The sequence below is a fragment of the Anomaloglossus baeobatrachus genome, chromosome 11, assembly GCF_048569485.1.
Source record: "Anomaloglossus baeobatrachus isolate aAnoBae1 chromosome 11, aAnoBae1.hap1, whole genome shotgun sequence".
Classification (NCBI taxonomy): Eukaryota; Metazoa; Chordata; class Amphibia; order Anura; family Aromobatidae; genus Anomaloglossus; species Anomaloglossus baeobatrachus.
Genome location: NC_134363.1, coordinates 142,261,366 through 142,275,679, shown reverse-complemented (window position 1 = coordinate 142,275,679; position 14,314 = coordinate 142,261,366). Strand labels below are relative to the sequence as shown.

The window sequence follows — 14,314 nt, the reverse complement described above, 5'->3', positions numbered from 1 at the left end:
TACACAGAGACGTGAATGGGAATTATTGAGCCGGTATAACGCTCTTATTTATCCAATCATTCCCAGCATTCCTTGCTCAATGTTCGGCTCTGCAGCATAATAACTCTTTCAGCTGCCTTTCCCCTTCTCTTCAAGTCTCTGTCCAGCGAGCACAGATAGGTATTTACTATCGATGTCCCCGAGGATTTGCCCGGTGCACTTTGGATCTCTATGTCAGGGCTATTTTCACTTTTTAGGAAAGGCGGCCCTTCTGTGAATAGGGTCTAGAGGGTCTGTTTCAAAGAAAAGGTTCATGGCTGTAAATATATCCACATGTGTTCATATTTATCAATATCTCTATCTAATTATATAATGTAACACCCTGTTTCCCCGAAAATTAGACCTACCCTGAAAATAAACCATAGTAGGATTTTTGGGGCTTTTTGGAGGATGCTTAAAATATAAGCCCTACTCCAAGACTAAAGGGGGCTTTACACGCTGCAATATCGCTGGTGAAAGCACCCGCCCCCGTCGGTTGTGTGTCACGGGAAAATCACTGCCTGTGGCACACAATATCGTTAGGAGCCGTCACACGGACTTACCTGCCTAGCGACGTCACTGTGGCCGGCAAACCGCCTCCTTTCTAAGGGGGCGGTGCGTGCAGCGTCACAGTGGCGTCACTAAGCGGCCGCCCAATAGAAGCAGAGGGGCGGAGATGAGCGGATGTAACATCCTGCCCACCTCCTTCCTTCCTCATTGCCGGCGGACGCAGGTAAGCTGTAGTTCGTCGTTCCCGAGGTGTCACACGTAGCGATGTGTGCTGCCTCGGGAACGACAAACAACCTGCGTCCTCAACAATCAACGATTTTTTGAAAATGAACGACGTGTCAACGATGGACGATTTGGTGAGTATTTTCCATCATTAACGGTCGCTCGATGGTGTCACACGCAATGACGTCGCTAAGGATGCCGGATGTGCGTCACGGAATCCGTGACCCCGGGTGATATATCGTTAGCTACATCGTTGCGTGTAACGGGTCCTTAAGGCCTAGCTCCATATGGAAGTGTTCAAGCAGCTAAAAAAGTTAAAGAATACACTAGGACTCTTCATCAAAGAAAGAAGACTCCCCAAAAAGAAAGGAGACACTCCTAAAACAAAGTAGACACCCCAAAAGAAAGCAGACACCCCCAACAGAAAGCAGACACTCCTAAAAACAAAGCAGACACCCCAAAAGAAAGTAGACACCCCCAACAGAAAGCAGATACTCCTAAAACAAAGCAGACACCCCAAAAGAAAGCAGACCCCCAAAAGAAAGCAGAAACTTCTAAAACAAAGCAGACTCTCCGAGAAGAAAGCAGTCACTCCTAAAACAAAGCAGCCCCCCCAAAAAAGGAAAAAAATTGCACTCAAGTGCTGATAGTGCATGGGCTCTCCCACAGAGATCTGTGTTACTGTCAGGTTCCCCGCCGTTCCAGCTGTCCTGCAGCTCTCATAAAGAGATCGGATACCAGTATCCCTCAGCACGGGTGATACTGCTTCCAATCACCAGGGGAAGTCAACCACTGTAGAACGCAGAGGAACCCTGACAGCAACACAAATTTGTATGTGAGAGCCCATTCACTTGCTAACTATATAACACATTCCCTGAAAATAAGCCCTAACCCATCTTTCAAAGCAAAATAAATATATGACCCTGTCCTATTTTCGGGACGAACATAGGTACATAGGTGACACATTTCATGGCTATAAGGGTGCTCATATACAGTCAGCCCAGAGCTAACGAGCGTTGGAAAAAAGGTTTTAACCATCCCTTTTGCTATTAGGTGGTGAAAATGTGTCGCCCTGGGCAAGCCAGGGGACACAGGTCACACACCACCACACCCCACATCCCAGGTAGGCACACCTAAGCTGAACCACAAATCCTTGTTGCCTTCCTCCAGAGGCTGATGATTCACACCAGGGGGTGGGCCAGGCGGTTGGCTCCGCCCACCAAGGAGATCACAACTCTGGAGGCAGGAAGTACCAGGCAGATTAGCCCGGGCAGGGCAAGAGAACAGTCAGAGAAAGAGAGAAGCCTGAAGGTCCAGCTTTGTGTAGGGCCAGAACAGCAAGGTCAGCGACGGCGGTGACTGTCCGGAGGGGGACCGTTTGGAAGTTCCTGGAAGGACCCCGTTGGCTGTGTGCCCGGTGGTCTGGAGCAGTGTTCCGAAAGACAGTCAGCACCAGGGCAGGGGCCTCTCGGACCCCGGCAAGGCTAGGAGTCGCCAAAGTTGCCGAATCCGTCAGTGAAGGGGACGTAGATTCCCCCAACAACCAAGTCCCGATTGAAGGCAAAAGCCCAACCTGTACAACAGAGACACCGCCACCGCCAGGGCACCAGTCTCTGAGGGCCAGCGCCTGCGGGCAAAGTGTAGTGCTCCTCCGGCCCAGCTTGAAGCCGGGGAGCGGGTTACCGGTGGGGACCCATCGCAACCAACCGTACATACAGGTGCAAGGAAAAGGGACATCACCGTCACCTACCGGGAAAGCAAAGCAGCCGTCTGCGGGACCGTCCTACCAGCCGTTTGGTTTACCGTACAAACTGTGTCCACGTCTCAGGCTGAGTGAGTACCACAGTGCCGCAAGGCACAGCGCTGCCCCCGCTTCCCTGCGCCCCACCAGGCCCTGCACCTCCCAAGCCATCACCGGGCCCCGGGATCACCAACCCCTACCCACGGAGGGGCAACACAACACCTGGCTGCTCCCCTTCACCATCCCCGGGATCCCCACTCAGAGCAGCGGTGGTGCAATCACCACAACCGTGGGTGGCGTCACGAACTATAACAATCCCCCACACCCAACAACAATCCCCTTTCACTCACGGGCGAGGAGTGTCGCTCGAGGAACCCCGGGATCCGGCCCACAGCTCGAGCCACCACTGAGCAGCTGCCGGACCCGAGCAGAAGGGGGTGAGCGTAGTGTGCCGACACCCTCCTCCCCGCCCGCGACAACTTGGCGTCACGAACAGGATCTTACCGCTCTGCCGTCTGGTAGAGGTGCGCCTTGTTACCGCCGGAGGTATCCGGCAGAAAAATTTCAGAAGCCGCCATCTTTGGCGCGAAAAGTTCCCGCTCGAGCGTCTTCTCGAGCAGTAGAGGCGCGAAGGCCAAAACCCCGCCCCGAGAGAGGAGGGGCCGGAAAGAGCTAAGGGGGACGCAATGGCGGCTGGCCGCATGTGAGCGCGGCTGTGGAAGCAGGGACGCCAGGACCCTGCGGCCATTTATTGGTTCCTGGAAGAGGCCGCTGCTAAAGATGCTGAGTCCGACCAACAACACCGTGGTCCCCGCGCCCGGCATGGCGGCGTGGGTGGAAGTCCGGACCGCCCAGCTAAGCAGCCGTCTGCAGGTCCGCATGCAGCTCCTCCTGGAGGAGTGGGAGGCCGACATGGTGGAAGTGGTGGCTGCTATGTGGAGATGCGAGGTGGAGGAAGATTTGGAGGAACGGGTAAGAGACCCACGTCCCTGTATTCCCGAGGGATCGGCCGCTGCGGCTGAGGGGCCCGGCCTACACCCGTTCACCCTGCTGCCTCTCCCGCTACCCGCGTTAGCTGCTGCTGCCCCGCCACTAGGCCCGCTACCACCACCACCGGTAGCGGTACCCTGCCAATCCGCCCCGGCGGACCGACCTGCAGCAGAAGCTCATGACCACCCTGAACCGCTTCTATGGAAGAAGCCAAAGGCTGAGCCCGTCAGCAAAGATGCACCGGAGGCACAGCGGGGATGCAGCTGCCAGGAGGCAGAGGAGGCCATGTCACAGCGGGGTCCCTCATTACTGAAGGTGCCGGTCGTAGCCGACACGGAGGGACTCTGGCTGGGTCCGTCCCCCGCACACGCTGAACCGGAGCAAACAGAAAGTACTCCCGGCTGGGAGCGGCGGCAACATCAGCTGCGCAGGGAGATCGATGCCCGAGAGGGGTGTAGAGCGGATGTGCATGCCCGCATGAATATGGAAGAAGATCGCCTGCAGCGAGCTACCATTGGGGTCCAGAGCGGTGCACCATGTGAAGGTGGCACTAGAGCCCCACGAATGAGAATGGACTGTTGAGCCGCAAAAGGCAGCGGAGTGCTGCTGCACAGTCCCCGTTGGGACCACCAGTCAGCATGTTTACAAGTTTGTTTGAAAGTTTAAAGTGATGATAAGAAAAATGATTAACCGAAGTTTCACCTGATTTGCTTAGTGATTGAACCGGCCGGAGCCGGCATCGTTGTCCCCGTGGGGACCGTTTAAAAATGCATGGGAACTATCCATGGACAAGCCCGTGAACTTGCAGGGCAACCACAGACGTTAGTGGCTTGTAAATATGTTGGTTACCGTTACCGTTTCCGCAGGCCGCCTCCGGAGAGGCAGGTTGGAGGGAGGGCCCTCAGCAGAGCAGGCTGGGGCCCAGCCACCAAAGGAACCGGTGGCTACCCTCTGGAGGGAAGGACAGATCCCGCTCGGGTACCGTGTGCTGGACTGTGGGTCAAGGGGTGCTGCCTGGGTTTTAGGGGCAGCATCAGGGCCAGGTTGCTTGGGTGGGAGAGAGCGGAAACCGTAACCGTAAACCGTTGCAACATTTAAGAAATGTGCCTCCCGTCTTGGGAAGAGTTAATTAAAAATGTCTTATGTTGTTTAACCCTGTTATCCCCTTTTACAGAAAATAAAACCGGTGTAGGACGGCAGCCCGCGGACGGTCTGCGTTTTGCTAAGGGGGAATGTGTCGCCCTGGGCAAGCCAGGGGACACAGGTCACACACCACCACACCCCACATCCCAGGTAGGCACACCTAAGCTGAACCACAAATCCTTGTTGCCTTCCTCCAGAGGCTGATGATTCACACCAGGGGGTGGGCCAGGCGGTTGGCTCCGCCCACCAAGGAGATCACAACTCTGGAGGCAGGAAGTACCAGGCAGATTAGCCCGGGCAGGGCAAGAGAACAGTCAGAGAAAGAGAGAAGCCTGAAGGTCCAGCTTTGTGTAGGGCCAGAACAGCAAGGTCAGCGACGGCGGTGACTGTCTGGAGGGGGACCGTTTGGAAGTTCCTGGAAGGACCCCGTTGGCTGTGTGCCCGGTGGTCTGGAGCAGTGTTCCGAAAGACAGTCAGCACCAGGGCAGGGGCCTCTCGGACCCCGGCAAGGCTAGGAGTCGCCAAAGTTGCCGAATCCGTCAGTGAAGGGGACGTAGATTCCCCCAACATCCAAGTCCCGATTGAAGGCAAAAGCCCAACCTGTACAACAGAGACACCGCCACCGCCAGGGCACCAGTCTCTGAGGGCCAGCGCCTGCGGGCAAAGTGTAGTGCTCCTCCGGCCCAGCTTGAAGCCGGGGAGCGGGTTACCGGTGGGGACCCATCGCAACCAACCGTACATACAGGTGCAAGGAAAAGGGACATCACCGTCACCTACCGGGAAAGCAAAGCAGCCGTCTGCGGGACCGTCCTACCAGCCGTTTGGTTTACCGTACAAACTGTGTCCACGTCTCAGGCTGAGTGAGTACCACAGTGCCGCAAGGCACAGCGCTGTCCCCGCGTCCCTGCGCCCACCAGGCCCTGCACCTCCCAAGCCATCACCGGGCCCCGGGATCACCAACCCCTACCCACGGAGGGGCAACACAACACCTGGCTGCTCCCCTTCACCATCCCCGGGATCCCCACTCAGAGCAGCGGTGGTGCAATCACCACAACCGTGGGTGGCGTCACGAACTATAACAATCCCCCACACCCAACAACAATCCCCTTTCACTCACGGGCGAGGAGTGTCGCTCGAGGAACCCCGGGATCCGGCCCACAGCTCGAGCCACCACTGAGCAGCTGCCGGACCCGAGCAGAAGGGGTGAGCGTAGTGTGCCGACACCCTCCTCCCCGCCCGCGACAACTTGGCGTCACGAACAGGATCTTACCGCTCTGCCGTCTGGTAGAGGTGCGCCTTGTTACCGCCGGAGGTATCCGGCAGAAAAATTTCAGAAGCCGCCATCTTTGGCGCGAAAAGTTCCCGCTCGAGCGTCTTCTCGAGCAGTAGAGGCGCGAAGGCCAAAACCCCGCCCCGAGAGAGGAGGGGCCGGAAAGAGCTAAGGGGGACGCAATGGCGGCTGGCCGCATGTGAGCGCGGCTGTGGAAGCAGGGACGCCAGGACCCTGCGGCCATTTATTGGTTCCTGGAAGAGGCCGCTGCTAAAGATGCTGAGTCCGACCAACAACACCGTGGTCCCCGCGCCCGGCATGGCGGCGTGGGTGGAAGTCCGGACCGCCCAGCTAAGCAGCCGTCTGCAGGTCCGCATGCAGCTCCTCCTGGAGGAGTGGGAGGCCGACATGGTGGAAGTGGTGGCTGCTATGTGGAGATGCGAGGTGGAGGAAGATTTGGAGGAACGGGTAAGAGACCCACGTCCCTGTATTCCCGAGGGATCGGCCGCTGCGGCTGAGGGGCCCGGCCTACACCCGTTCACCCTGCTGCCTCTCCCGCTACCCGCGTTAGCTGCTGCTGCCCCGCCACTAGGCCCGCTACCACCACCACCGGTAGCGGTACCAAGCCAATCCGCCCCGGCGGACCGACCTGCAGCAGAAGCTCATGACCACCCTGAACCGCTTCTATGGAAGAAGCCAAAGGCTGAGCCCGTCAGCAAAGATGCACCGGAGGCACAGCGGGGATGCAGCTGCCAGGAGGCAGAGGAGGCCATGTCACAGCGGGGTCCCTCATTACTGAAGGTGCCGGTCGTAGCCGACACGGAGGGACTCTGGCTGGGTCCGTCCCCCGCACACGCTGAACCGGAGCAAACAGAAAGTACTCCCGGCTGGGAGCGGCGGCAACATCAGCTGCGCAGGGAGATCGATGCCCGAGAGGGGTGTAGAGCGGATGTGCATGCCCGCATGAATATGGAAGAAGATCGCCTGCAGCGAGCTACCATTGGGGTCCAGAGCGGTGCACCATGTGAAGGTGGCACTAGAGCCCCACGAATGAGAATGGACTGTTGAGCCGCAAAAGGCAGCGGAGTGCTGCTGCACAGTCCCCGTTGGGACCACCAGTCAGCATGTTTACAAGTTTGTTTGAAAGTTTAAAGTGATGATAAGAAAAATGATTAACCGAAGTTTCACCTGATTTGCTTAGTGATTGAACCGGCCGGAGCCGGCATCGTTGTCCCCGTGGGGACCGTTTAAAAATGCATGGGAACTATCCATGGACAAGCCCGTGAACTTGCAGGGCAACCACAGACGTTAGTGGCTTGTAAATATGTTGGTTACCGTTACCGTTTCCGCAGGCCGCCTCCGGAGAGGCAGGTTGGAGGGAGGGCCCTCAGCAGAGCAGGCTGGGGCCCAGCCACCAAAGGAACCGGTGGCTACCCTCTGGAGGGAAGGACAGATCCCGCTCGGGTACCGTGTGCTGGACTGTGGGTCAAGGGGTGCTGCCTGGGTTTTAGGGGCAGCATCAGGGCCAGGTTGCTTGGGTGGGAGAGAGCGGAAACCGTAACCGTAAACCGTTGCAACATTTAAGAAATGTGCCTCCCGTCTTGGGAAGAGTTAATTAAAAATGTCTTATGTTGTTTAACCCTGTTATCCCCTTTTACAGAAAATAAAACCGGTGTAGGACGGCAGCCCGCGGACGGTCTGCGTTTTGCTAAGGGGGAATGTGTCGCCCTGGGCAAGCCAGGGGACACAGGTCACACACCACCACACCCCACATCCCAGGTAGGCACACCTAAGCTGAACCACAAATCCTTGTTGCCTTCCTCCAGAGGCTGATGATTCACACCAGGGGGTGGGCCAGGCGGTTGGCTCCGCCCACCAAGGAGATCACAACTCTGGAGGCAGGAAGTACCAGGCAGATTAGCCCGGGCAGGGCAAGAGAACAGTCAGAGAAAGAGAGAAGCCTGAAGGTCCAGCTTTGTGTAGGGCCAGAACAGCAAGGTCAGCGACGGCGGTGACTGTCTGGAGGGGGACCGTTTGGAAGTTCCTGGAAGGACCCCGTTGGCTGTGTGCCCGGTGGTCTGGAGCAGTGTTCCGAAAGACAGTCAGCACCAGGGCAGGGGCCTCTCGGACCCCGGCAAGGCTAGGAGTCGCCAAAGTTGCCGAATCCGTCAGTGAAGGGGACGTAGATTCCCCCAACATCCAAGTCCCGATTGAAGGCAAAAGCCCAACCTGTACAACAGAGACACCGCCACCGCCAGGGCACCAGTCTCTGAGGGCCAGCGCCTGCGGGCAAAGTGTAGTGCTCCTCCGGCCCAGCTTGAAGCCGGGGAGCGGGTTACCGGTGGGGACCCATCGCAACCAACCGTACATACAGGTGCAAGGAAAAGGGACATCACCGTCACCTACCGGGAAAGCAAAGCAGCCGTCTGCGGGACCGTCCTACCAGCCGTTTGGTTTACCGTACAAACTGTGTCCACGTCTCAGGCTGAGTGAGTACCACAGTGCCGCAAGGCACAGCGCTGTCCCCGCGTCCCTGCGCCCACCAGGCCCTGCACCTCCCAAGCCATCACCGGGCCCCGGGATCACCAACCCCTACCCACGGAGGGGCAACACAACACCTGGCTGCTCCCCTTCACCATCCCCGGGATCCCCACTCAGAGCAGCGGTGGTGCAATCACCACAACCGTGGGTGGCGTCACGAACTATAACAATCCCCCACACCCAACAACAATCCCCTTTCACTCACGGGCGAGGAGTGTCGCTCGAGGAACCCCGGGATCCGGCCCACAGCTCGAGCCACCACTGAGCAGCTGCCGGACCCGAGCAGAAGGGGTGAGCGTAGTGTGCCGACACCCTCCTCCCCGCCCGCGACAAAAACATAAGCAAGGATTACCCTCTACAAAGAAAAAGTTGACCAGGAATTAACAAAAAAGGTATGGAACGCGTAACTAACACATGCTACTTGTTTCCTGGATGGGAAAACCACAATGGTGTGCCAATTTTAGTCTTTGTGATGGGCTCCCCTCTCCACTATGTCCACCACTTCATTTTGGTTATGCCTCCCCCCGTCACATATACTGTATATGAACATTGTTACACCATAGGTATAAGACCAAGTTTCCACTTTCCAAATCCCGAAACCATGAAAAGGATTGCAGTGGTGAAGTAACTGGTGGTCGGTGATGTCATTGCTTCCGGTCTGGGGGAGAGCATCAGAGCAGGATGCAGAGTTTAGGATTGAACACATCTTCTTTTATCATTTTACCACCATGGCATGCTACTGTCAATTTAAAAAAACCAAAACTGAGCGGAGAACCTGTTTAAGACACTGTATCAGGCATGGGTGTACATACAGTAAAATGATGCCCCCTTTTGGTGCCAATTATTACTACCATCTACCACATTCCAAACCACATGGGATAGGAGTTCCAGAATAATTAGTGATGAGTGAGCACTACCATGCTTCGGTGTTCGGTACTCATAACTACTGATGAGTGAGCACTACCATGCTCGGACGCTTGGTGCTCATAACTAGTGATGGGCGAACACTACCATGCTCGGAGACTCAGTACTCATAACTAGTGATGAGGAGCACTACCATGCTCGGTTGCTCTGCTCATAAATAGCAATCAGACGTTTGGATGGGCGCGACTCGTGTATCAAGTATAATGGAAGTCAGTGGGGGACTCAAGCATTTTTCTGGAAGAGAGAGAGAGAGAGAGATAGATAGATAGATAGATAGATAGATAGATAGATAGATAGAGGGATAGATAGATAGATAGATAGAGGGATAGAGGGATAGATAGATAGATAGATAGATAGATAGATAGATAGATAGATTGATAGATAGATAGATAGATAGATAGATAGATAGATAGATAGAGGGATAGATAGATAGATAGATAGATAGAGGGATATATAGATAGAGGGATAGATAGAGGGATAGATAGATAGATAGAGGGATAGATAGATAGATAGATAGATAGATAAATAGATAGAGGGATAGATAGAGGGATAGATAGAAAGATAGATAGAGGGATAGATAGATAGAGGGATAGATAGAGGGATAGATAGAGGGATAGATAGAGGGATAGATAGATAGAGGGATAGATAGAAAGATAGATAGAGGGATAGATAGATAGATAGATAGAGGGATAGATAGATAGAGGGATAGATAGAGGGATAGATAGATAGATAGATAGATAGATAGATAGATAGATAGAGGGATAGATAGATAGATAGATAGATAGAGGGATAGATAGATAGATAGATAGATAGATAGATAGATAGATAGATAGATAGAGGGATAGATAGATAGATAGATAGATAGAGGGATAGATAGATAGATAGAGGGATAGATAGATAGATAGAGGGATAGATAGATAGATAGATAGATAGATAGATAGATAGATAGATAGATAGATAGATAGATAGATAGATAGATAGAGGGATGAATAGATAGATAGAGGGATAGATAGATAGATAGATATAGGGATAGATAAAGGGATAGATAGATAGAGGGATAGATAGATAGATAGATAGATAGATAGATAGATAGAGGGATAGATAGAGGGATAGATAGATAGATATTATTACTAGTGATGGACAAACACTACAATGCTCAGGTGCTCTGTACTCGTTAAAGGGAACCTGTCACCAGTTTTGTCCCCTATCAGTTGCGGCCACCACCAGTGAGATGTTATATACAACATTCTAGAATACTGTATGTAAGAGCCCAGGATGCTATGTATAATGTAAAAAACATCTTTTATTATACTCACCTGTTGTGCGGTTGGGTCAGATGGGCATCATTGGTCTTGGTCCAGTGCTTCATCTCTTCCTTCCATCGCCGTCCTCCTTTCCAGCGCCGTGTGGATGATGCGTCCTGCGTCTTTCATACAGAGGCCTCCATAGTGCTCATACGCATTCACATTTCTCTGGTCTGCTGAGGACAGACCACACTACTGTAATGTGTAGGCATGAGAAAAGGTCAAAGACCGTCCGCGCATGCGCACTACAATACTTTGATCTACCCTCAGCATGGCAGAAATAAGTACACATACGCAGGAGAAAAATGGAGGCCTCTGTGTGGCTAACGTAGTATGCGTCATCCACACGGAGCTGGGAAGGAGGATGACAATCACAAGAAGATAGGAGGCGCCGGACCAAGACCAGTGACACCCATCAGACCGGACCACCCTGCATGTGAGTATAATAAAAACTGTTTTTTTACGTTCTGCAGATCAACCTGGGCTCTTATATACAGTATTCTAAAATGAGGTATATAAGAGCTCAGATTATAAGGGACAAATCTGGTGACAGGTTCCCTTTAAGAACAGTTGATGCGTGGCTGGGCGCGACTACAGTACCTGAGTATAATGGAAGTCAGTGGGGAACACAAGTGTACCGCCCCCGTGCCAGCGGCCGAGCCGCTCGGATCTGGAGCCACGGTGGCTCGAGGGGTCTCCGGACTCGTGGTGTTCGCGCGGACACTCGAATGTCAAAAGAAAAGGAGGGATATATACAAGGGATTAAAAGTTTGTGACGCCACCCACGGTGCGTGGTAAGGTGAGAGACCACCGCTGCTGTTGGGGAGCCCGGTGACGGTGTTGAAGCAGCAGGATGTTTAACCCCTCCGTGGGTAGGGGGTTTGGTGTCCCGGGGCCCGTTGGGATTGTTGGCGTTTGGGGTGCCATTGGGGATAGGAGAAGGGTTTTCAGTGTACTCACTCAGTCCATAAATAACCACACCAACAGCTTGTAAACCAGAGTTCTGAGCAACACTGCAGCAGGGAGGGAGCACGCTTGGGTCCGTGCCCTTGGTGTTGCGGTTAGTCTGTGGCCCTTTCCTTGGCACCTGTGTTTCTCTTTGGACCCTCAAGTCTGAAACTTTTTAAGTCCCGCTCACCCGTATGGCTAACTGAGTGAGCTTGTACTCAGGGTTCACGCGTAGGATTTCTTTGGACTGTATTGGGAAAGTCCTATCCCATCGGTGCACTAACACCCCGATTTTGGAGCGGGTTGGGGATGACACTTGAAGTCTTCACCCCCGTCGGGTAAATTACCATGACGCGTGAAGCTACTTCCCGGCCTAGGGTCCACATACCCCGCCATGCCCTGGCCCCTGCCCGGTGATAGCTCAAGGCCGCCGGCCGCCCTCCTCGGCAGTCCGTGCCCCTTGGCACAATCCCCTGCGACCGGGGTTCCAGCTCCTACCAGGCCCAGACCAACGTCTGCCACCTGGGAATACCAGAGCCCTGCTCCTTGACCTCTCCTCACGAGGGTCACTACTCCACCTCCTCTCCTTTCACTCTCCTTTGCTCCACTCTCACTTTTCCACTCTCCCCCACCAACCCCCCCATCTGGGCGGCCCTATTCCCTTCAGGCCCCCCAATGGTGTGTCGGGTGGGTACAGTGTAAAGTGTCTCTAGGATTTGGATTGGCTCAGCTGTTAGCAACACCAAAGGATTAGGATCCGTAACCAAGGAGGGTGGACACCGTGCTGAAGGGCAGATTACACAATACCCTGTGACGACCTGATAGGCCAGGGCGTCACACAAGCATTTTTACTGACAGTTCCTGGGAAAAATGCTCAAATTCCCCATCAACGTCTAATATACTTGAGTACTCAAGTTGCGCCCATATGAGCACCAACTACCCGATATGAGCACCGAGTATCCGAGTATGGTAGTGCCTGCTCATCACTAGTTACGAGTACCCGAGCATGGTAGTGCTCGCTCATCACTAGTTATGAGTAAAGAGCACCTGAGCATGGTAGTGCCCGCTCATTACTAGTTACGAGTACAGAGCACCTGAGCATGGTAGTGTTCGTCATCACTAGTTATGAGTACTGAGCACCCGAGCATGGTAGTGCCCGCTCATCACTAGTTACGAGTACTGAGCACCCGAGCATGGCAGTGCCCGCTCATCACTAGTTACGAGTACTGAGCATGGTAGTGCCCGCTCATCACTAGTTACGAGTACTGAGCACCCGAGCATGGTAGTGCTCGCTCATCACTAGTTACGAGTACTGAGCACCCGAGCATGGTAGTGCTCGCTTATCACTAGTTACGAGTACTGAGCACCCGAGCATGGTAGTGCCTGCTCATCACTAGTTACGAGTACTGAGCACCCGAGCATGGTAGTGCCCACTCATCACTAGTTACGAGTACTGAGCACCCGAGCATGGTAGTGCTCGCTCATCACTAGTTACGAGTACTGAGCACCCGAGCATGGTAGTGCCCACTCATCACTAGTTGATAGAGGGATAGATAGATAGATAGAGCGATAGATAGATAGATAGATAGATAGATGGTAGATAGATAGATAGATAGATAGATGGTAGATAGATAGATAGATAGATGGTAGATAGATGGAGGGATAGATAGATAGATAGATAGATAGAGGGATAGATAGATAGATAGATAGATAGATAGAGGGATAGTTAGATAGATAGATAGATAGATAGATAGATAGATGGTAGATAGATGGAGGGATAGATGGATAGATAGATAGATAGATGGTAGATAGATGGAGGGATAGATAGATAGATAGATAGATAGATGGTAGATAGATGGAGGGATAGATGGATAGATGGTAGATAGATAGATAGATAGATAGTAGATAGATAGCTAATAAGAATAATCGATTTCGTATTGATAACAGCATAAAAACCAAATAGATTACAAACATAACGATTCCGTTATACATTTACTACTTCTTCTATCAACTATTCAAGTAGACGCAGTGCACAGTCTATACATGGGGCGCTATACACCAGTGATCTGCAGCCTATGGGTCTTCAGTTGTGATGCTGGGAGTTGTAGTTTAGCAATCTGATATTCCCATTGTAAATAACCAGCACAAAGCCGTCGATAGTCTGGACTAAAATCTCTAAGGATCTGACTCCTACTTGGAGAACGATAGTCAGGAATTAGCTGTTTGTACAATTCTTCATCACTTACCAAAGTTCTTAAAACTTTTTCCTTACTCTCAGCACTAGACGCCTTATTCCATGTGCACATCTGTACAGTTACTCTACAACTTTCTTACCTTCTGCGAATGCTGCTCTCAGGGCAAGGCCAATTAGGAGACAAAGCAGGCCCTGTGTCTTCAGCATTTTCAGTAGTGGAAGGCACTGTGTTCTGCAGGGAGGCACAGGCTGAAGAAATGTGATTTGGGCGCCTACTGGTACAACCACATTATAGGCTGGAAGGGCTGGGGGAATGGCCGGTAATGGGGAGTTTCGTGGTGGGGGCTGTCTGAGGTGGTCTTAGAGTATCTGATCCTCCCAGCAATCCCAGTATGGTCAGCATTAAAAATGATGTCACACTGGGATAGCAGATCCAGGGATACAGCTGCCATGCTCATTGTCCTAGCGGAGCCCTAAAAATCCCTTGTTTGCAGGAATTCTCCATGTGA

The 14,314-nt window shown here is 53.1% G+C and overlaps 1 protein-coding gene across 1 annotated transcript in view; it reads right to left on the bottom strand.

Moving 5' to 3' along the window:
• The window catches only part of PDPN (podoplanin), a 52,774-nt gene extending 38,742 nt beyond the window's left edge, over positions 1-14,032 (bottom strand). Inside the window, exon 1 of the mRNA XM_075329182.1 lies at positions 13,946-14,032. Within this exon, the coding sequence (XP_075185297.1) occupies positions 13,946-14,012 (67 nt within the window). The 5' untranslated portion in view covers positions 14,013-14,032. The remainder of the gene's footprint in view (positions 1-13,945) is intronic.
• Between the last annotated feature and the right edge of the window lie 282 nt (positions 14,033-14,314).